At 41.2% G+C, this 25098-nt stretch overlaps 1 protein-coding gene across 1 annotated transcript in view; it reads left to right on the top strand.

Moving 5' to 3' along the window:
• The first annotated feature begins 372 nt into the window (after positions 1–372).
• The window catches only part of LOC137259749 (uncharacterized), a 98624-nt gene continuing 73898 nt past the window's right edge, over positions 373–25098 (top strand). The window contains exons 1-13 of the mRNA XM_067797349.1: positions 373–1370; positions 7440–7866; positions 9059–9214; positions 9820–9937; positions 10696–10816; positions 12116–12270; positions 18535–18648; positions 19020–19154; positions 19603–19668; positions 21676–21741; positions 21972–22153; positions 22289–22389; positions 22599–22747. Of these exons, the coding sequence (XP_067653450.1) occupies positions 1112–1370; positions 7440–7866; positions 9059–9214; positions 9820–9937; positions 10696–10816; positions 12116–12270; positions 18535–18648; positions 19020–19154; positions 19603–19668; positions 21676–21741; positions 21972–22153; positions 22289–22389; positions 22599–22747 (2049 nt within the window). The 5' untranslated portion in view covers positions 373–1111. The remainder of the gene's footprint in view (positions 1371–7439; positions 7867–9058; positions 9215–9819; positions 9938–10695; positions 10817–12115; positions 12271–18534; positions 18649–19019; positions 19155–19602; positions 19669–21675; positions 21742–21971; positions 22154–22288; positions 22390–22598; positions 22748–25098) is intronic.

Raw genomic sequence — 25098 nt, 5'->3', positions numbered from 1 at the left:
ATCCCGTAATGTACGTGTTACACTACGGACGTCATACTGACGGCACTTTACCTTTACTGGATATGACGTCATATTGACGGTACTTTACCTTTAGTGGATATGACGTCATACTGACGGTATTTTACCTTTCTTGGATATGACGTCATGCTGTGTCGTTTCAGGAGGAAACGTCACCCCTCATGCCAGTAGGGACGTCATTACTTTTGGGGTGCACCTGCGGTAGTCAGGTATGACACAGGATGGATCATTCGCGTAAGAAAGATGAAGATTATCATTCTGGACCTTATCAGCACAGATGACTAACGCCTCTTGTTGATTATAGTTTCAAGCTGTGGAGTATTTTGATATGGGGATAAAGATTATTTCAAGGTCAGACAAACCTCACAAGGAACTGTCAGTGTGTGTGGTTGTTTCTCTTTTCCATCCAGAAACATGAAATGCAATTCTGGGACAGTCAACACCCACTTACAGTTGGTCAGAGGCGCTGCAACAAAGAGAAGTAACGAAACAGACTAGAATGGGCCTTCAGGCCACACTGGCCTATTGAGACATGGGGCAAAGTGTTTGAACACTTTCTAGAAAAATTGTGAAAATATCTTCTTTCGGAGTAGATCACTGACGGGCATTCAAGACGAGGTCACCCTCTTTTTTGATGGGCCGACTACCATCTCTAGCCTGGACGGGTCTGCTATCTTCTGACTGAAGCAGCCTGGTGTATGTTCATCATATCATTCTCTCCCAGATACCCAGTCACGTCATGACCAACAGCAGACACCCAGTCACGTCATGACCAACAACAGACACCCGATACAAGTCCAAGGTCTCTGACAAATTAAAGGCTCGATGCATGCATTGTGTTTCTTGAGGTTGCAGTCTGAACAATACAAGTCATGGCAGGTATAAATATGTTCACAAAGGCTGTTGGTGATAGGATGAAAAATAATGATTGTCCTCAATAGATAGTACGGAACCGACAAGAACTGGAAGTGAATTTATGGACCTAAACACCTGATTAGGAGTGTGAATCCAAGGTGATAAGGGTGTGAGAGCTCCTCACTGTCTGAGGCATTCAGAAGCATCTCGGCCGGTGTAGCGGTGGTCAGTTCTGAACATGGCTCCAAGGGACCTCGAGGATGAGAAACATGTGAAGCCCGGTCTCCGTGTGTCACCTATAACTGGGGGAGTGCTGGCCTTTCTGGCAATAGCGGTTGCTGTTGTGGTTGGTCTGATCGTACATTTCGTGGAGAAGGGCAAGGAGGTGACGTGTGTATGTTCCCAGGCCACTGTAACTCCGGGTGAGTCGAGCCTACATGGCGCTGGTCTACTCGGAGACTGCAAGGATCTGGCCACAGATCCCATGTCAGGATTGTGTGAGTATTGTTGTGTGTGTTTGTTATTTAACGTCACAGTCAACATTATCTGATTGAAACGGTTTATAAAAGGCTTGTGCAAATTAAAGAACCATGCACACCTGTCATACACTTGTAGGGAATTTATACGGAAGCCACGCTAAGCTGTGACTATTTAGAAATTACTGAAAGATAGCAGTTGTTCAAAGGGGAAAAGGCGGTAGGTCAAACTTACTTTTAACAGGTGAAATTACATAAGTTCCAGATGATCGTTCAAATCCACACTCTGGGCTTTAAATTTGTGTGACCCTCATTAACTATAGGTTAATTCATACGACAATATAATTAACAAAAATACATTCTCATAAGAAGACATATCTTTCCTATATGAATCTGGCAATGAAAGTGATTGATACGAGGAACGAAACTCCGTGTCTTCCGTTGTACTGATACAGAATCTACCAGTCATAGGTGTTTCTTCCGTTGTATTGATACAGAATCCACCAATCGTAGGTGTTTCTTTCGAGATTGAAAACTTACGATACTGTGTGATTGATGTGTGATGTTGAGTAGCCTACTGGGCACAGATATGTTCACACACCACCCATGTACTGGGTGTACAGCTACAAAGAACTGAAGGTCGCAAGTCAACAATGTTAAACTTCCGTGGCCTACTGACCATTCCGTAAGGTTAATTACGGTTAATTACACTCAGACAGCCGACCTGTACATGTCTCTGTTGAGAGTCATGATAATAGGCTGCTGATATTTCATATATGTTGTCAGCACAGGATGATTCAGACAGCCCAACTTTAACTTAACTCAGAGAATATACCAACATGTGACCAGTTATTGTAAGTGGTACTGAGGTACTGTCGGAAAGAGACATTCTAAGTGGTCAGTGTGTGAAAGTGAAACTAAATTATGCCTGATTGAGTGTCAGTGGAAGGGAATGGGAAATGTAGAAAGGGACTGGGGAGGAAATGAACAATGTTGACCAAACCGACTTATTTGGAACAGACCGTGGCTTTATGCAAATTAGTGTGCGATGACATTGTATTGCAAAGGAAACGTTTTTACATGCTGATTTTGAAATTAGACTTAGCTTCATTATGAACGATAGGTGACGTAAACACTAATAACTTCCATACTGAAACTAGTAATGGTGTAGCTACCATGGAGACTCACTATCACCGAAACAAGAAACCGGTAGGGTATATCAAAAGCAAAACCAGCACGGGTGAAACAGACAATGGTTGGGGTCGAGTTGGGGGATCGCGATAATGACACTATTGTTAGAAAAAACATGTAGCAGGGGCTGTCTCAAAAGCAAAACCAGGATGGGTGTCTGTCTCAGACGGTGGTTGGCGTCGGGCTAGGGGATAGAAATAATTAGCTAAGATACGATACTCCTTTAGGTCAATTAACCTAGGGAATGAAGCAGAGTTGTCAGTGCTGTCAGGTACAGCGCTAGAATGACCAACGTTTGAAGAACAGTTTTACATCCAGCTGCATTGCAGACCCGGTATAACACAGTCTCAACGAATGGACCTTCTTTGGTCTCATTTGTTCACAACCTTAATCATATCGGCAGGATTTGTGTTATAGCTCTTCAGGAGATGAAACACTGGGGTTGGCAATCGAGTGAAGGTTACAATAGCCCGTTTATACAAAGTGACAAATGATCAAATCATTGCTCCACAAGAATCTACCCCCACGCCGAGTTCATTCTGTATACATCCCCCGTTCTTTGGCATTAACCTCATAACTGTGTAAACATCAGTCCTTTACAGAACCCTCCTGAGAGGGTACGAAAGTCCCAAAACATTCGATGTAAATTTAAATCTACCAGGGTTGTAATGGTAGAATTCTTGTTGTTTTAATTTTGGCTAACATTTTGTACACTCGCCAGCAGCTGAAGGGATGGTGTAAATCCAGCTAGGGTCCATGCAGGTAGTTAAAGTACTGTAAGTCCCCATGGTCCCTAGTATGGTGATCTACCTTCTGTTGTTGGCGATCTATAGCCTGCTTTTATATTGTATTGTCTAACAGTGATATTAGTTTTAACTTTTCATGCAAGTTTTAATTGAAATTGTGATATTCTAGTTGTTTTACTGTCCTTCGTTGACAGATTTTTACAATATGCATATATTTCATTTAAGTGTTCATTTAAGTGTTCTAGTCACGATATGCCTGAGATATTGCCGATATGACGTTATATATTAACTCACTCACTCACCCTTACTGAACGACGTCACCGTGAATATATTGCTTTCAGCTTTGTACATAACATGCTTGTAGCAGCTACACGGAAACGTCGCTCATGAATACTGCGAGAAGTTGTATGTATATCCATAGAACTCTCCTCCTTGTTTATCTATGTTAGAAGGCGTTAGCTTACAAGAAAGAAGCTGAACATAGCTTTATAGGAATCACGAAAAAATACTCAAATGCATTCATGTTTACTTGAATTGCCTCTTTTTTCAGAACTAGATAGCGAATAACAATGGCTTAGATGCCTGAAAGAAAGGTTGAAGTAATATTGTGTTTCGAGACCATTTACACCATTTAAAGCCATAAATTTCAACTGTTAAAACAAGAAACAACTGAAGTAGTGTGTATAGAATGCAATCGAATCATTCCCATGAGTTCAGTCTTTCATAACATTTTCTGCTGATTTGCACGAGTAAAAACAAGTAAAACGTGTATACCAGACAGCTAAATTTACCGTTGTTAACATTATTATGTTCAAAGTAACCTTTTCCCATTCTGTGTTGACAATTAGCTGCGGCAATCACAAAAGCGTATGGATGTTTAAGCAGTATCTGCATCCATGTCACGTGTAGAATGTAGGGAAATATGCCACGATGAACGGCTGATGAGAGAGAAAGAGCCAGATGGATGGTGCAGGTGGGGTTGACATACAATGCTGTTGCCAACGCCGTCGGATGCGACTGTATCCTGGTTGTAGGACTTTTCCAGCGCGACAGAGAGACTGGGCTGACCAGTGTCTGTCCATGCATTACAACACTAGCTGAAGATGGGTACTTCGACATTAAGTCAGGAGGGTATGGCGTCTTTTGGCGTTGACTGTATGTTTCGGATCCTGCTAGTTGTGACACCGTGTTAAGCAGCCAGGAGACTCCCTGTGGACAAAAAGGTCAAGTGGAATGAATTCGTCTGAACTGTAATGAAGTCCAACCAACATTACCCGACCTCCAGAGTTGTCTGAAGCACCGCGTTGATGCTGACCAAAATCCTCATGGCATAACACTGTTCCGATATCACAAACCTCCAGCACTACAACGGTGAAGTGAAAGGAAATCACAAAAAACAAGGCAAACTGTATGCGACAAACATGTCTGAGCAGAAGCCAATTCCTTCCACTGACAAGAATACTGCAAGCCAGGTTGGTCGCCATGTGAACAAAAATTTGTCTTATCCACTGTCCGGACCCCCCTTTAACTCTACCGCTGTCCACTGTTCTTCCACAAATCTGTTGGTGAGAGAAGACAATTTGCTTTTCTTCAAGTATTGTAAACCGAGACACACAGCCCCTAAGTGTTCTCATCTGTCCTCAGTCGGGAACAAAATCATCAACTATGCTCCATATTGAGGTAGTGGAGAAGGTAAACAAGACAGGGCAATGAAACGACTGTGAAAATGTAGACTGTCCACTTGTTCCAATGATTGCGTTTGGCCGAAACGGGAGAGCAATGGAAACAGTTGCCATGTTGCCCTTGATATGACTCCTATAGATGTTCAGTTCTCCAAGGAACGGAGTAGGTGAACAATCACTGACAGTGAACACCCTGACAACAGCGTCACAGCAGGTGTCAACACAAGCTGCCTTTAAACTATTTGAAGCAATATTCTAACTTTCTTATGCGTCCAGCTCAGAAGGTCACTCAACCGCTCGTTCAATATGTTCCTTCTTGAGAAGGAAATGCTGGCCACTTAGCGTGAGACAAGAACACAATACAAACGATGCCCATACTACCTCCAGCAACCTGCAATCCCTATGGAACCCCAGATGTCAAAGTTATCTTCAGTGAAGGAGCGTTTGTCAGCAGGTATGGATTGTTTTGGACCGATGTAAACCAAGGTCCGACGCACTTCACGCAAACATTGGGTTTGTTTGTATATCTGTCTGTCAAGCCAAGCCGTTTTCATTGAACTCGCAAACCCACTTGAAACTGGTGACCTCATTCTTCTTCACAGAAACTTCATCGGAATAGGGAGTACCCGACAGCACGGGCAGCAACAATGAAACAAACGTCACAAGAGCAAACAATGGACATATTGTAACTGTTTGAGAAACGTTCAGTAGAACCACATCACAAGCTCAGCTCAGCGTCCGACATACACGAAGAAGAGACACCATTATGTGTGTTGGAAATCGTGTGACGCTACTAACTGACAACTGTCATGAGGTCGGTGGGAACTTGGGATGGTAGTTCTGACAACTGTTACAGTCAAAGCACTTCACGGAAAATATCTTCGATGCGCTTCCATGGCCTGTGTGCAGGAGGGAAACTGGCAATGGTGGCATTTAATTGATATTTAAAGTTTGCCTTTTTATTAACAGTATAGGACTTTACTCCAGCCTTCAACGCTTGTACAAGCATTGACTCTTTGATCTTAAAAATATGAATAATCGTTTTATTTCCACTATTTTTTGAAAAATATACACATTTTTGTTCATCGAGAAGAGTTATGTCTTTTAGCAATCTTTTCATGAAAACACGTGCCAACACGTGAAAAGCAAGTTACATTTACGCTGACGTCAACACAATATCACTCGATCACTCATTGAACACTGTGTTTTATGCTGACATCAACACAATATCACTCGATCACTCCTTTAACGCTATGTTTTATGCTGACATCAACACAATATCACTCGATCACTCCTTTAACGCTGTGTTTTATGCTGACATCAACACAATATCACTCGATCACTCCTTTATCGCTGTGTTTTATGCTGACATCAACACAATATCACTCGATCACTCCTTTAACGCTGCATTACCCGCTGTCGTCAACACAATACGATTCGATGGCGACATTTATGTGTGATGTAACATAATGCTTATTAAACACAGCATTACTGCTCTGCAACACAGCGACACTCACTCAACGCTGGCTTGTTCCGTTGCTTATTACTGAGGTCCAACACAGCGTCACTCACGTCTTCAGTGCTATATTTATCACTTTAGACACAGTATCACTCATATCAACATTACTCACTCATCAACATTACTCACTCAATACTCACCTTTTACAAAATGTTCACTTCTCCAGTCTTATTGCTTACTCACCTAAAACACTGCATCACTCACCTAGCGGAACAAGTGTTTCTCACCTGAAGCTCACTTACTTAAATCACAGTATTACTTACTTACTTATATCACCTCGTCACGATATGGCTGAGATATTGCCGACGTGACGTTAAATATTAACTCACTCACTACTTATATCACAGGTTCAACAGGTAATTCAGGTAGCAACGGTAAGCACCAAACGTTATAGCTTGTACTGGATTCTGAGTTTAGCAACAGAACTGAACAAGCTCAACAGTAAACTAACAAACAATCACAGAGGTCTGAAGTGTCGGTGTCGAGGCCGAACTGTAAACTATCCAACAATCAAACTGTAATCTAACGAACAGTCACAGAGGTCTGAGGTGTCAGTGTCGTGGTTCAATTGTAAACTAAAGAACAATCACAGAAGTCTGAGGGTATCTGTTTCTAGGTTGAAATGAACATTTTTCAGCAGTAACTAAGACTGACAAGTTTTAGTTTAGTTTGAAATGTAAACGATATATTTTTCAATAAGTAATATTGACTAAAATGTCCTTTAGATGTGATCTGTTAGCCATGAAGTTGCAATGTAAACGGCATAAAACTAAATGTCATCAATGTTTCCGGTTCACACCAGTCAAAAATTACATTGTCCACAACCTGTCGTGAGGGCACCGTCAACTGTTCCAGAAGTACGCCAGCGCCATGTCGTAGCTACTACATGGAGTGCGTGTCAGTGGTTCGGATGTAACCCTAGCGACGGTTTATCGTGTTTTACATGTTCCAGGTCAAGTATGTAACGCTGCCAAAGGAAAGGAAGATGTTATATTTCTTCCCAAAACGGTCAAGCCCATCTTTTATGATCTGGAAATGAGACCTAACATGTACGAAGGTGAACCGTCGACCTTCACCTTCACTGGATATGTGAAGATCACCGTGGAATGTCTTCAACCAACGAATGAAGTCATTCTACATGCCAACAAACTTGACATCACTTCCGGATCAGTTGACTTCGCAGTTGGTGAAGGCGATTCTGACGACGTGAAATATATGTCACATGACCTCGATTCAGCCAATCAGCTTCTGAAAATACATCTGAATAAAAAAATGGTAAAGAACAAGATCTACTATTTGAAGATGAACTTCACTGGACCTTTGAAGGATGATCTCGTTGGTTTTTATCTCAGTTCGTACAAACGAGGTGACACAACCGTGTAAGTATTTGGACAAACATTACATAGTGAATAACTCATATCTGAGGCGTATGGTCTACATTGTAAGGTTAAAACAACAAAGAGATGTGTTATTAGGGCGAATAATACTGGCAATGTATCGTGATTCAGGCACCCGTATCTCGAAACTTAAGTGTTTGACAGTAAGTACCACCAATTGTACATGCGATCCTATTTTCTACATTAGAAGTCCATAAACATACATGTTAATATGGTCCTGACAACAGCAATATCCAAAAGCTGCATTGTCAGGGATTCATTTTGTATTTTCATATTATTACAGTATGTCTTTTTGTCATTGAATAACATCAAAATATCCACAAAAAAAACTTTGTATGTTCTTTACCCAATACACGGGTTATCAGAAGAAATATTGCAATGCGTACTGTTTAAAATGCTATTGCTGTATACCGGTAATACCGTGCAGCCCTGTGAGTTACATTCCGACAGGAGTAAATGCCGTTTTGTCGGAATAACGGTAGAAAAAGGTTGTGAGTCAAATTTCAATTCAAAACATAAATATAATTGCAAGACAACATTATATGTTCTAGGCCACGTGAGCTACATTCCGACAGCAAATGCCTTGCTTACAAATGGAGGATGAAGTTGTGATTCTGAGGCTTTGACTTGTAGAGGGTTTTCATGTGTAATACAAACAATGGTCCTTTCAATATTTTGTAAATACAAATATGTCTAATTGTGGTATAGATTGATCGCACGCTGATTGCACCCTATTTACCGTGGACATTTCTCATGTAAATGTTAAGGATATTTTTGTCTTGTACTACAAGTTTGTTAGATCTTCTTTAAGTGGCTTTTTAGAAGTTGGTATGATGAGGAAGAAGACATTTTTGTATGTTTATACAGTAGAGGGGGTTCATTTGTTGTGTGTTGACATGAGGCTTGCTGTGATAAGAGATGACGAAGCCAAAGGCAAGGAAGTCTATATATATATATATCGACCCTATCTACTGTATAAACTCACATCCCTGCTAAGTATATATTTGTCCTTGTGCACTTTTTGTGCATCTTTTGCTGGATAACGGTTTTAACATCTACATCGAAACGTCGGATTCAATGCAAGAAACAAGTTGTCTATCCATAAAAGTCTTCATCCTGATCCTCGTCTTTGTTAGAGGAGGAGAGAATCAACCTCATCTATTGTTTTACATAGGTACCTTGCCTCCACCCAGTTCGAATCTACAGACGCCCGTAAAGCCTTCCCATGTTTTGATGAACCTGAACTGAAAGCTCATTTCAACATCACCCTGGTCCGGAGGCAGGATTTGACCACGATATCCAACATGAACCTGCAGCGGACAGAGAGCAGGTGCGCGCCATTCAAGTCTGAACAAAACACGTTCATAGTAAATAGTGTCCACAATTCGTATGACAACCACAAATAACTCCCTGTTTCAAATTGAAAGAGCCAGATGCGGACTTGCGTCCCTTGACGAAACCAGAGTGAGTGAGTGACTTTATTCTTACCGCCGCACTCAGTAATATTCTAATAATATGTGGGAAGTAAACCAGAATCACATGTCTGTGGTTCCTGATTCTGGGCCCGTATTCTCGAAACGTTCGTAGCCCTAAGAATTCTTAATGTGTTAAGAATGGGCTTAAGAAGTTCGTAGGGCTACGAACGCTTCGAGAATAGCTAGCCTGGTTCGTGTCGTGTATGGTTCCAGATATGTCAGGAATCTGGGCTATAGCAAACTGAGAGACGTCCAGGACTTGCATCCCGTGTCAAGCTGACGCACGCCATGCTGGAACACTGTTAAACTCTTCGTTAATCCCAACATGCAACATTAAAATAATTATGTTCGGAAAATGAAGATAACTGAGTAAAACCGGAATTAGGTGATACGGAAGGAGTTGATGTCTTGACCTGTACTAATCACTGACATTTTACTGATATTTGTTTCTCTTGCATAGGGAAGCTGGCTTCGTGGCTGATATCTACCACACAACTCCAATCATGTCCACATATTTAGTGGCCTTCGTCGTGTGCGACTTTCAGTATCTGTCCAACAGAACGAGGAGGGGGCTGGAGGTGAGCATTGTCAAGGCGACCTGACACACCAAGGGCATCTAGAGGAGAGCGGGACCTAACCACATCGGAACGAAGGGACTTTGAAGAGGGAGGGTCAAGCTTTCTATGGTTTCCCTATAGGGTTTATCTTGCAACATAACGTAGTTCACGCCAAGGGCACGTGCTTGTCGCGTGACAACTTTTAGTGTTAGAGGTGTTGCAGACATGGAGTTAAGCAGACATCCACCATGTAGAGTAAAGTGGGTAATGGCAGATGCAGCATACAAACCGTATGCTTCGATGGACGTTCGGATCTTCAATATGTATCGTATCAACATTAACACTTCATTGAATGTTTGCAATATGTAGCTGGTATCAACAGCAACACAAGAGATAAAGTTAAGTAAATGGCAACGCTTAACTTTAAGTATACAATATATTATGTAGCTGTCATCAATAGTAACTCTTTACCGAACGTATACAATTTTCAGCCTTTACAGATAACAAAAACCTCCCAATATTCCCCGTACCCTACAACACCAGGAGACCGTCTCCGTCAGGGGGGGGTGACAGGTCCTGCCTGCATCAAGCACTCTGACGATGTCACCTTTTAAATAGATGCATGTTCACATGCGCTGTTTCTGTTGGCCAACATTACAAATGGGATCAATCTTACATCCTTCAGACAATTATTTATTCAAAACAATGATCATATCACGAAATTCATTTTACATGAACTTACATTTCAAACGGTCATACGGGTCTTTGGCGTTTTTCAGTACCGCGTCTGGTCCCAGAATGAATCCCTGAGCTCACTCCAGTACGCCATGAGTGTTGGAACCAGGGCCATCTCCTTTTTCGAAGACTACTTCAACATATCCTTCCCCCTCCCAAAACAAGGTAACCGTAGAAAAACAGCTTCAAAAGCGCATGTTGGTTGAGTGAGACCCACTGTTTAATGTGCGGGTTGTGTGAGACCCACTGTTTAATCAGCGGGTTGTGTGAGACCCACTGTTTACTGTGTGGGTTGTATGGGAACCACTGTTTACTGTGTGGGTTGTGTGAGACCCACTGTTTAATGTGTAGGTTGTGTGAGACCCACACTGCACTGTGTGGTTTGTGTGATACCCACAGTTTACTGTGTGTGACGTTCGGGAAAGGCCAACTGTGTGAGGCCAACTGTGTAATATGTGGAGTGAGTGAGTGAATGAGTGCGTGCGTGAGTGAGTGCGTGAGTGAGTGAGTGAGTGAGTGATATGTAATGTTGAAAGCGTATGGAACCTGCACTAACTGAGTGAGTGAGTGAGTGAGTGCGTGAGTGAGTGAGTGAGTGAGTGAGTGATATGTAATGTTGAAAGCGTATGGAACCTGCACTAACTGAGTGAGTGAGTGAGTGAGTGCGTGAGTGAGTGAGTGAGTGAGTGATATGTAATGTTGAAAGCGTATGGAACCTGCACTAACTGAGTGAGTGAGTGAGTGAGTGCGTGAGTGAGTGAGTGAGTGATATGTAATGTTGAAAGCGTATGGAACCTGCACTAACTGAGTGAGTGAGTGAGTGAGTGCGTGAGTGAGTGAGTGAGTGAGTGATATGTAATGTTGAAAGCGTATGGAACCTGCACTAACTGAGTGAGTGAGTGAGTGAGTGCGTGAGTGAGTGAGTGAGTGATATGTAATGTTGAAAGCGTATGGAACCTGCACTAACTGAGTGAGTGAGTGAGTGCGTGAGTGAGTGAGTGAGTGATATGTAATGTTGAAAGCGTATGGAACCTGCACTGAGTGAGTGAGTGAGTGCGTGAGTGAGTGAGTGAGTGATATGTAATGTTGAAAGCGTATGGAATCTGCACTAACTGAGTGAGTGAGTGAGTGCGTGAGTGAGTGAGTGAGTGATATGTAATGTTGAAAGCGTAAGGAACCTGCACTAACTGAGTGAGTGAGTGAGTGCGTGAGTGAGTGAGTGAGTGATATGTAATGTTGAAAGCGTATGGAACCTGCACTAACTGAGTGAGTGAGTGAGTGATATGTAATGTTGAAAGCGTATGGAACCTGCACTAACTGAGTGAGTGAGTGAGTGAGTGAGTGAGTGCGTGAGTGAGTGAGTGAGTGAGTGATATGTAATGTTGAAAGCGTATGGAACCTGCACTAACTGAGTACCCGGTCAACTGCGCAATATTATCGCATAGTATCATTATTACCACGCAGATATGATCGCGATTCCTGACTTCGGTCCTGGGGCCCAAGAGAACTGGGGCTGCATCACATACCGCGCCATCCGGCTGTTCTACACTGACGGTATCACAAGTTCCTCGGCTAAACAGTCTGTTCTGGTCGACATCACACACGAACTGGCTCATCAAGTAAATGCTTACAGCGATGTTATTTCAGAGATAGAACATGGGCGGCTGTCATGTCTGTAGAGCTGTATCCCTTAGATTTAGCCAAGATGTCTTATTGTTGAATCGCGTTTCTACCATTTTGGCACAGTTCTACCATTTTGGCACAGTTCTACCATTTTGGCACAGTTCTACCATTGGCACAGTTCTACCATTTTGGCACAGTTCTACCATTGGCACAGTTCTACCATTTTGGCACAGTTCTACCATTGGCGCGAGTTGTGGTTAGTCGTGGTTGTTGTCGAAAATGCATTCGTTTTATTCTCGCAGAAACTAAAGACAGAAATAAGACTTGAACATTGTTATGTGCCGTAACACACCCTCTCTTTTGCCCGAGGTAGAGGGAATATATACCCAGTGCATTTCAACATGTTTCCCAACATGGCTATATACATGACAATCATGCTGATGCAAAAATACAACGCTGGTGTTTTTATGGTTAGAGGAAGACACATTTCATGAGCAGTTCATACTGTCATCACACGTAGCCATGTGGTCCTAAGTCTTACACTATCCTGCTGCAAATTGGCGCTGCAGTCATCGAACATTCCATGAATACGCTGGGGTCTCGATTCTGTTTGAAACACTTCAGGGGGCGGTATCATAAGTTATGTAGTACACCGCTCTCTCGTAAACAATTGCAAGCCACATAATCTTCAATACTTCGTGTGCCGACTGTAATACAACTGTATGTAGCAGAGGGACTTGCCTTCTTAAACACAATCCATCTGCCAGCTTGGGTGTGTTGTCAATAGGCTGGTCTGGGGCATGAGAGACTCTGTACCAAATTAGTAGCATGAATGTTCGTTTGCTTGGGTGTTGTTTAACCACCCACACAGCAACATTCCAGCTTCATAGCGTCACTGGATTCAAAGCAATACCTCTTTGCCTACTGGATCATATTTAAATTTTCATGGCTGAAGAAAACGCCATATTAACAGACTTAAAACATACTAAAACACCCTACATGCAAACAATATATTTTCTTTTCAGAGTCTCTTTCGTGCCTTGAAAAAGTGGGACACTCAAGTAGATATCAATAGATTACATACATCCGATGAAACCAGCTCTCTGTTACACCTAACGGGGTTGTCAGTGCATGTTTGTATGGGTGAAACGGTACACCACGGTATTAGATGAAATGTGGTTTCTGGCCTTCGGTTCGGTATACCGTGATGGATGAAGAATATCGGTATTTTCGATTTTCGTGCCGTAATGTTGCAAACCTGTTTACACCTTTTCTAAAGTGTCTAGAAATCGAATCGTGTTGACCAAGACTACGCATTTCTAGGCGACCGCCATTTTCCCGGAAGTCCGGAACTTAATGGAATGTCAACTACTTAGATCTACAAGTGAGCAGGAGATCATACCTGGGTTCTTTTTTCAGTTAATTCAAATAAAAGCATTTGTCCAATCGTATTATATTTTCTGTAACTGTGTGCACTATGTAAAGTGTAGTGTTAAACTGGGGGTTCTGGACAAGTTGACCCTAACAGCTTAGTAAGTTGAGGATCCTATGCCTGTCACTTCTTAATGCATTCTTGGTGTGTTTGAACGTGTGTTTATGAAAGAGAACGTGTTCACTTTTCTGATTTTGTTTTTTCAAGGTGGAATTGTTAAAAATTGCCGTGACAAAAGGTGTAGGAAGTCCCCACTGAACCAGCAAAATATAACAACACCGACAAGTCTGAGATTTTCAATATTGTATTGAGCAAAACAAAGGCAAAAATATGCGGATTCACAACAACGGTTTCATATACAATGCAAATGAGTCAATTCTAAAATATTGGGTCACAAATGTAATGTCAACTCACCGAAGTCTTGATATGAGAGTTATGCAGAATGTATCACACTACACATTGAGCGGTCAGGCGATGATTATGAAGATCATGCATTGACAGAGGCAGGAAGATATATACTCCAGTTAGAGACAGGAAGATATATACTCCAGTTAGAGACAGGAAGATATATACTCCAGTTAGAGACAGAAAGATAGTTAGAGACAGGAAGATATATACTCCAGTTAGAGACAGAAAGATATATACTCCAGTTAGAGACAGAAAGATATATACTCCAGTTAGAGGCAGGAAGATATATACTCCAGTTAGAGACAGAAAGATATATACTCCAGTTAGAGACAGGAAGATATATACTCCAGTTAGAGACAGGAAGATATATACTCCAGTTAGAGACAGGAAGATATATACTCCAGTTAGAGACAGGAAGATATATACTCCAGTTAGAGACAGAAAGATATATACTCCAGTTAGGGACAGGAAGATATATACTCCAGTTAGAGGAAGAAAGATATATACTCCAGTTAGAGACAGAAAGATATATATTCCAGTTAGAGACAGAAAGATATATACTCCAGTTAGAGGCAGGAAGATATATACTCTAGTTAGAGACAGGAAGATATATACTCCAGTTAGAGACAGGGAGATATATACTCCAGTTAGAGGCAGAAAGATATATACTCCAGTTAGAGACAGGAAGATATATACTCCAGTTAGAGACAGAAAGATATATACTCCAGTTAGAGACAGGAAGATATATACTCCAGTTAGAGGCAGAAAGATATATACTCCAGTTAGAGACAGGAAGATATATACTCCAGTTAGAGGCAGGAAGATATATACTCCAGTTAGAGACAGGAAGTTATATACTCCAGTTAGAGACAGGAAGATATATACTCCAGTTAGAGGCAGAAAGATATATACTCCAGTTAGAGACAGAAAGATATATACTCCAGTTAGGGACAGGAAGATATATACTCCAGTTAGAGACAGAAAGATATAGTCTGGTTCATAATTATTGAGAATTTTTCTTCTTACTTTGAGCTATCCTAACACCTCAACTGATTCACTGATACTTAAAACTAAGTAATGGTATAAGGGAGGTAACTCATCTTTGCCTACTGAGTATAGTACAATTAAAGTTACCACCCTGAATTTGTAGCAGACGTCATTTTCCTCAGCACTGTCAACAATGTCTGTTGAAGATAAAAGAAGGTTGATTTTTGAGTTGTGTAATCAAGGAATTGATGATGTAAATACATTGGCAGAGAGAACAGGGACTCCTCGTTCTACTGTGTATAGGATTAGGAAGAATTTTAAAGAGGGAAAGGATTTTGGGCACCAGAAAGGAGCAGGGAGACCCAGAAAATTGAACTTCTCAGATCGCGTCCGGCTGGGAATTTTAGCGTCTAAAAAGCAAAGGGCAAGCATCTCCAACATCAGGTATGAAATGATAGAAAGGGGATCAACAGTTGTATCAAAATCTACAGTTAGAAGAAATTTGATTGATCTTGGATGGGAGAAAAAGACTGGAATTCCTTCTCCTCTCATGAAACAAGAACATAAAGACAGGCGTGTTGAGTGGTGTTTGGCACATGAAAACTTTGACTGGGAAAATGTGATTTTTACTGATGAAAGCTCAATATGGATATATCCCAATAATTTGAAAATATGGACAAAGTCTGCGTCAGCACCGTTGTATCGACGACCTAAATACAGAACAAAGTTTCATGTATGGGGAGGGATATCCTTATTAGGAACGACCCCGCTGTGTGTGTTTGAGGGAAATCTGACAAGTCAACGCTACACTAACATATTAGATAATTTTCTCCTTCCAAGTGCACATGTGTTTTATGGAAATGACTGGATTTTGCAGCAAGATAATGATCCTAAACACACCGCAAAACATGCCAAGCAGTGGTTTCAGGAGAAAAATGTGACTGCATTACCATTCCCTGCATATAGTCCTGACTTAAATCCCATTGAGAATATTTGGGGGATGATGAAGGAATGTGTGAATCAAAAGGGGTTGACAAAAATTGAAGACATGAAGAGAGAAGTGGTCCGATACTGGGACAGCATAACTCACGAGACTCTAACCTCTCTGATAGGAAGTATGCCTACCCGTCTTAGAGTCTGCCGTGAAGCTCAAGGAGACTTGACAAAGTATTAAATTGTTACCTACACAACATGAAAAGGTCAGTTCACTTTCACAATACATTCAATTTTATCTGATTTGTTCTCGTTTAATAATATGAAATGCTATAGCTATTCTCAATAATTTTGAACCATACTGTATATACTCCAGTTAGAGACAGGAAGATATATACTCCAGTTAGAGACAGAAATATATATACTCCAGCTGTGTATGTTTCCGTGTATTTCCGTGTCGACAACACGGCAAATAGCCTTTATATATACATTCAGTAATTTCCTGAAAGTTCGAGCACATACGACCATCGCCATTAACGTGGAATGCCCTAGAAGTCTCACGGAGGTCAACAATTAATAAAAATATAAACTCTAAAGCACGTAAGGAAAGCCTGCTGCCAAAATACGAATACCACTGAACATTCATGATACAAAATGGGATCCACAATAAGTATTATTCAAAACAATAAACATTGTGACCCAAATAGTAATAATTAGTACTAAATTAATAATACAATTTACAGACAATGCACTCTCGTAACAGAATACATCGTCGGTCTCAAGCCGTAGCAGTCGTAGGGTTCTAGCACATTCGTCCTTCACCTCCCCTGGGACCTGTTTAATAGGTTGTACTGTGAAGCGTCCACAAGCTTCGTGTTCCTGTGCTTTGTACGCGAAACTTCTTTCGGTCGTCGTGTTCTTCACCAAGTCAGTCCTGTGTGGAGAAGTCTTCTGAGGAGCCATCGCATCGTGTGTACATGCAGTGTGTGGAACAGTACAGCAATCCAGCCCACTCCCTCACCTGAATAAAATCAGCCGGTCTCAGATGTGGAACTGAGGGCGTCCTTTTCGCTGCTCAGGACCAGTCACTTTCAACTTGCAATCACCAGATTGTAATTCTTAATGAAAATGTTAACATGGAATGTCGATTGTGTAATCAGTTTACAGAGACTGTCCAACATCTTGTCAGTGGATGCCCTTCCTTGGCACAAACAGCATATCTTAAAAGACATAATAGGACCCTGAAAATGTCCAGGGCGTCATGGAGATTGATGCCTTTAAACTTCTCTGGAATATGCCAATATACAGCCTGAGACTAATTACAGACAACAGTAGTAAAAATGTACTTATACAGTGCCTAATTTCCACCAAAGATTCTCAGCGGCGCTGCAGACATCTTAAAAACATTAAAACACTTTAAGTATGAAAACTGTTCAACTCGAAAGCCATCTTGAAGAAGTGGGTTTTTAGTAAGTACAAACGGGCCCAACCGAATTCCTTGTACCGCCATCCGTACCGTACCGTACCGTGGTGACAGTATACCTTTTCACCTCTACATATTTGAAATCGTTATTATGCTAGATATAGTCATGAACACGTTTTAAAAGATAAGGATTCTCCTTTCTGCATCCATTGTGATGACAGAGTCTCGGTCAAGCATATTCTGCTATGTAGAAAAATATTACTGTTTCATTTCATTATTGTTTGTTTTTTTACAGAAATTGATGTAACTGATAAATGTTGATTAGTACATTTTGCACATTTAAATGTATTTTAATGATTGGGAGTTTGGATTACTACCTCAGATCGTTAGTGACTGTGCCAATGTGTCACCAATGGGTGATAACGTATTGTAAAAATATTGTCTGTCCAGAAACATTAAAAACAACTTACCTTTGCCTATTTTTCAAATTTAGGTTCATTTGTCATTTTGATTGTTGATAAGTTTGAATATAATCGCCAGCCGTGGAACTCCAACAGGATCACCTTCTTCTAGTGGTGATCTGGACCCCGTTTCTTTATTTTGCACTGTCATCTAGAGTGATTTATTTTCATGATATCATACAAGTTTTACCTTATGAGCTGTGATACTCTAGTTCTTGTACAGTCCTTCAATGACAGTTTTTTGACGTTCTACATTTTTTGATGTTATTATTGTTAGAAATCAAATTGTTCTCGTCACTATTTGGCTGAAATATTGCAGATGTAACGTTAAACATTACTGACCACCCAATCCCGTTACTTGCCTCTTACAACAAGCATGGTTGTTGAAGCCCCGGGTATAACCTGAATCTTCACGGCTATGAGACATGAATGATTTGGTGACGTTACTTCCTGTGAGAATGAATGGGTCCAGGATGTTCATCACATTAGAAGTGCGACGTCACTCCCTGTGATGACGAAGTGGTCCAGGGTGTCCATCACATTAGACGGGGGACATCTTATGAAAGATGATGAAGGATGTTCCTCCTGATGATCAACAGAGACGTTCCTGTTGCAGTGGTTCGGGGACCTGGTCACCATGAAGTGGTGGGACGACCTCTGGCTCAATGAAGGATTCGCGACATTTTTTGAATATTTCGGCGCTGACCACGTAGAGCCTGACTGGGATATGGTAAGACAGATTCAATCACATTGGCCAGGATCTCTATCAACATGTCTAGGCGACAGAGGAATTGGTGACAATAGTCCCAGCTTTGTTCTGATACATTACACCGACAGGTAGATAAATGACATTAGAATAAACAATTAACCTGATGAGCGTTAACTTAGGCCAACCCTACCTGTCCTCGGTGTTTCATTATATGTGCATATGTCTTGCTCACGTCATGACCTACACATCGACATCATCACCAGGCATAACAGGATCACGCACACAGACGTATATTGTATTTTCAATCAAGTGAGATGCATGAGGGTTTAGGGTATTTTTTGATAACACAGAAAGTTGGGTATGAGCTCACTGTGAACCGTGCTTTCTTTCAGTATAACCAGTTTGTTCCGGAAGAAATGATTCCTGTGTTTGAAACTGACGGAATAGTGACGTCACATCCTGTTTACGTGGACGTGAAGAAACCGGAGGAGGTGGAGCAGATTTTTGATGACATTTCCTACAACAAGGTGACGGGACAACATTTGCTATAATGTATATTTGCTTGATTTTATAACACGGTTGTTGATAATTCAGGATTGCAAAATGGAGTCGGACGGTTGTACATCATAGCGTGAAGGAACCAACAAGCAGACTGCCTCACTAGTCCCAGTATTATCGTCTTACATATGCACCTCTGGTCCATGCTGGGTCATTTACATTTACGGACGTGTCACCCCACTATGTTACAGATTTCGACGTCACTAACCACTTCATATGACGTCATTTACTGTGTGTATGGGAACGGTTTTGTGCTCTCCCGAGTTGACGTCAGATTACAGAGACAGTAATAATACAAACAACACGACGAAGGAAGCGGTATATCAATAAGATATATCAATGAGATATATCAATGAGATATATCAATGAGATATATCAATGAGATGTATTCTAACGATACGTTTCTGTGTGATTCAGGGAGGGTCCGTGTTGCGGATGCTGAAGTTCTTCATCGGTGATGGGACCTTTCAGCGAGGAATTACTGTGAGTATGTCGGCACATGATGATGAGAGGAAACGTTAGCGATGGACTCAAGGAGTCGGTATCGGCGATCCGCGGGCCATTATTGTTGTATTTAACTTGCTCGACAGCGCATTTGCGACATTTATACAACTTTACTGCAACAGTTACGAATGAGTTCTGACATCTTCCACATCCATCTAATGCAGACCATGTAATGTAAAAGAAAACTAAAGTTGACAAACAGCCCTATTATTCTGGGCATTGTCATTTGCAGAAGCCAGAGGTCTTTCATTAACCGCACGACGAAGGAGGACAGTTGAAAACACCAAGGAGTTACCGATATTATAGCTAAACTGGATAGAATTGTGTATAAAACAAGAATGAAAACAACTACATCGGTTTGGATGCATTTGCTGAAATCAGGGTTAGGGTAACCCTGACCCTGTACCTGTGTCAGTATGCACTTTCTTGCCGGTGCAAAACATAACAATTGTATACGTACTATAAATTACAACATACAGCGATGAAAAAATCGACTGGAAGTCTAACGTTGTTGAGCACTGAAAGCATTGGCGGCTGGCAGTATGGACAAAGGTCAAGGTCGAATGTCGTCACTCTGTATAGTCCTATGACGTGTCCATAGGTGTAAAGAGTGTGTCAGTGACCTAGCTCCTTCATTTGACATTAACAGTAAATGCTTCTAAACCGATGCGGTTGTTTTTGTTCTTATTTTATTACAAAATTCAATCCATAATAACGGGACAAATACCAGGACAGGTTCTAGGTCTCTCTTACTGGAACTCAACTTGCTTGCTCTCCAATCTTTAGGTCGTCAAACAAGACAACTGAAATACGTTTGAATTGACAACAGCACACATGTTTTATGAGTTAAGAACAATTGCAATACACGTGTCCTGTAGATCTACAAAGGGGATTTGTTCTATTCTTACCTATTCCATCCCTTTTATTCACAACATTGCTCTTTTCTGTTGTGAAATGTCAAAGTCAAGGCAAACCTCCCAAGGGAAGTAACTCCTGTGAATTTTCACTTTGTTCAGTGGAGCAAAAAGGGAGTTCAAGTCTTCATTTTCATAGATGAAAATATACTGAAAATATTTTATGCATATATCTTAAGTATATGTCATCTCCTTGTTGAATATATGAATTTGATGTGATGAAAATGTCGAATATATTAACATATCATAATGCTTTGTTTCTGGAAGAATGGTCAATCGAAACATATATCTTAAATCCATTCGAGTACGAGTGCACTCTATTTTGCATACGAGATATGAATTCTATTATAACTGTAACTATTTATAATTTCTTAAAGTTCAGCGAAGTTCATCAAAAACTTAATTTCTCAGCTTTCAGGCTCTTTGCTTTGATTTCTAATCTTTCCATTTATCTTGTAAGCGAGATTACAGTAGCCCTCATATACCCATATGCATGTTGTTCATGCACTGAATTATGGGTAACATTCATGAAAGTTTTTCTACCTCACTACCGACGAGCTCGCAACCCAGCTAGGATCGGTAGGTCAAGTTAGGACAGGGATAGGACAGGGGTAGGACAGGGATAGTATCATTGTAAAAAATGGGTCTTATCCTAACGGTAGGATGTCCTAATTCCAGTCCTAACGATCTGTCCTAGTTGGGACACTGTCAACAATAGGCACCCTGGTATGTATGTGGTGATGACTTCATATAGTGATGTTTGTGTAGTGATGATCTCACGTACACATTTGAAAAGTAACACGTATGGATGCCATCACGTGATGAATGAGCAAACAAATACTCCATCATGCTATTCGCTTTAAAAAAGTTGGCATCCATAAATCTTTCTTTTCGTATGCACTCCTCTTCCAAATGCACAAGTCACTAACATTAGTAGAGACAACCGTGCTGTAGCAAAGCACGATGTATTGAAATCTGTCATTAGAACCTCAGTTTTGGTTTTAGATGTGTTTATTGCTACATGAAATTCAAGATGATGGTTTGAATATTGATGTGATTCCGTGTTTCACAGAGGTACCTGCGTTCCCGGGCCTACAGCAACGCCGATCACAACGACCTTTGGGCGGCCTTGGAAGCGGTGAGATGACTGTCTTAAGAAAGCATATACCAGTCTGTGGTACACATTTTCCGTTCTATAATAGGTCCACGTTATTGCATGTCTTTGAGTGGACAGATGACCCCACACACGTCACGCACGTGTTGTTACTTATCGGACCACATAAATACAACCCACGGGCGTTTTATCACTAGCTATTGTTCATGAGACGTTGTGAACAATATGTACTTAGAATAAAGTTTCTTTATCAGCAAGCTAAAGAGGAAAACAAGGACGTTCCTGTCGTCGACACGATGAAGACGTGGACGCTGCAGATGAACTATCCAGTTGTCACGGTGTCCAGGGCCGGGAGCAACCAGCTACGGCTACAGCAGAGGAGGTTCCTCTTGGACCCATCAGCAATTGACCCCGGGACCTACACATCCCCTTACCAGTAAGTTCATGATAACATGTATTCACCAGCTGACTGACGGTTGTTTTACGCCGCTTGGCCAGTCAGCAGCTGACCTCGGGACCTACACATTCTCTTACCAGTAAGTACATTCAACGAGACTACTCTGTGTTTCAGGTACAAGTGGAACATTCCGTTCACATTCACAACCAGCACCCAGAAGAACTTCAGTGTAACTGATGCAGACATCGTGTGGGTGATGCGAGATGCTGTATCAGGTGGGTTCTGTCCGCATACACATATTTGGCGTACGCCTTGTGTCTGTAACGTGTCACTGTGGAAGTTACCTGGCTCTAACACTGAGTGATACACGTTGACATTTTTGGCTTTACAATGGAATACGTAACCCAATGATGCTCTTTACATATCTATATTTGTCATTATTCATTTGTCAAGCAGTTGGTACAATGACATGTGCATTTTCTAGATGTGTATTCTACCACTGTAAACATACCGGACACAAGTGATGGTTCGAGTTGGATTGTGGGTAATGTCCAGCATCACGGCTTCTACCGCGTCAACTACGACATGGACAACTGGAAGAACATCATCAAGCAGCTCAAAGAGAACCATGACGTGAGATGTCCGGTTTTACCATGGTAGTCACAGTCCCGGGTATAAGGCTAAGGCATAAGAACGACATCCACTGGGGTCTTCCACCGACATTCATACACCTGGAAACGTAGTATAAACCATACGTCGTATATGTTGGCAAATTAGTCTGATAGTTGTTGTGATCAAGACATGTACAAGGCTCTCCTAAACACAATACACGCGGCGCGATATAATGTAGAGAGGACACAAGCGGGCTCAGTTTCTGTTTACATGCAAGGGCCGTCTTCTCGAAATAATTCCATACTTTGGAAACAAAAACATCACTGACCTTGCGATGTTAGATATGTGTTGTCACAGACCAGGAAAACGTCACTGACCTTGTGACACCTTGTGCTCGTGATGAGAATATATGTGCAATATTCCCTAATGCAAAATGTTTCCAAAGACACGTAAATGTGAGAGTCGCTCTGTGTGGAACGACTGGGTACAGGTGCACTGATGACCAGGTGTTCATGACGTTCCCACAGGCTATCATTCTGATCAACTGTTATATATCTCTTCAGTCTGCCATTCTGACAACCAATATCTATCTCCACAGGCTATCATTCTGATCAGCTGTTATATATCTCTTCAGTCTGCCATTCTGACAACCAATATCTATCTCCACAGGCTATCATTCCGATCAGCTGTTATATAGCTCTTCAGTCTGCCATTCTGACAACCAATATCTATCTCCAAAGGCTATCATTCCGATCAACTGTTATATATCTCCTCACACTACCATTCTGACAACCAATATATATACCTCCACAGGTTATCCTTCCGATCAACTGTTATATATCTCCTCGCACTACCATTCTGACAACCAATATCTATCTCCACAGGCTATCATTCCGATCAACTGTTATATATCTCTTCAGTCTACCATTCTGACAACCAATATCTATCTCCACAGGCTATCATTCCGATCAACTGTTATATAGCTCTTCAGTCTGCCATTCTGACAACCAATATATATACCTCCACAGGCTATCATTCCGATCAACTGTTTTATATCTCCTCACACTACCATTCTGACAACCAATATCTATCTCCACAGGCTATCATTCGGATCAGCTGTTATATAGCTCTTCAGTCTGCCATTCTGACAACCAATATCTATCTCCACAGGCTATCATTCCGATCAACTGTTATATATCTCTTCAGACTACCATTCTGACAACCAATATCTATCTCCACAGGCTATCATTCCGATCAACTGTTATATATCTCTTCAGTCTACCATTCTGACAACCAATATCTATCTCCACAGGCAATCACTCCGATCAACTGTTATATATCTCTTCAGTCTACCATTCTGACAACCAATATCTATCTCCACAGGCTATCATTCCGATCAACTGTTATATATCTCTTCAGTCTACCATTCTGACAACCAATATCTATCTCCACAGGCTATCATTCCGATCAACTGTTATATATCTCTTCAGTCTACCATTCTGACAACCAATATCTATCTCCACAGGCAATCACTCCGATCAACTGTTATATATCTCTTCAGTCTACCATTCTGACAACCAATATCTATCTCCACAGGCTATCATTCCAATCAACTGTTATATATCTCTTCAGTCTACCATTCTGACAACCAATATCTATCTCCACAGGCTATCATTCCGATCAACTGTTATATATCTCTTCAGACTACCATTCTGACAACCAATATCTATCTCCACAGGCTATCATTCCGATCAACTGTTATATATCTCTTCAGTCTACCATTCTGACAACCAATATCTATCTCCACAGGCAATCATTCCGATCAACTGTTATATAGCTCTTCAGTCTGCCATTCTGACAACCAATATATATACCTCCACAGGCTATCATTCCGATCAACTGTTATATATCTCCTCACACTACCATTCTGACAACCAATATCTATCTCCACAGGCTATCATTCCGATCAACTGTTATATATTTCTTCAGACTACCATTCTGACAACCAATATCTATCTCCACAGGCTATCATTCCGATCAGCTGTTATATAGCTCTTCAGTCTGCCATTCTGACAACCAATATATATACCTCCACAGGCTATCATTCCGATCAACTGTTATATATCTCCTCACACTACCATTCTGACAACCAATATCTATCTCCACAGGCTATCATTCCGATCAACTGTTATATATCTCTTCAGACTACCATTCTGACAACCAATATCCATCTCCACAGGCTATCATTCCGATCAACTGTTATATATCTCTTCAGTCTACCATTCTGACAACCAATATATATACCTCCACAGGTTATCATTCTGATCAACTGTTATATAGCTCTTCAGTCTGCCATTCTGACAACCAATATA

Source organism: Haliotis asinina, chromosome 13 (assembly GCF_037392515.1).
Source record: "Haliotis asinina isolate JCU_RB_2024 chromosome 13, JCU_Hal_asi_v2, whole genome shotgun sequence".
Classification (NCBI taxonomy): Eukaryota; Metazoa; Mollusca; class Gastropoda; order Lepetellida; family Haliotidae; genus Haliotis; species Haliotis asinina.
This window is presented reverse-complemented; position numbering and strand designations above follow the sequence as displayed.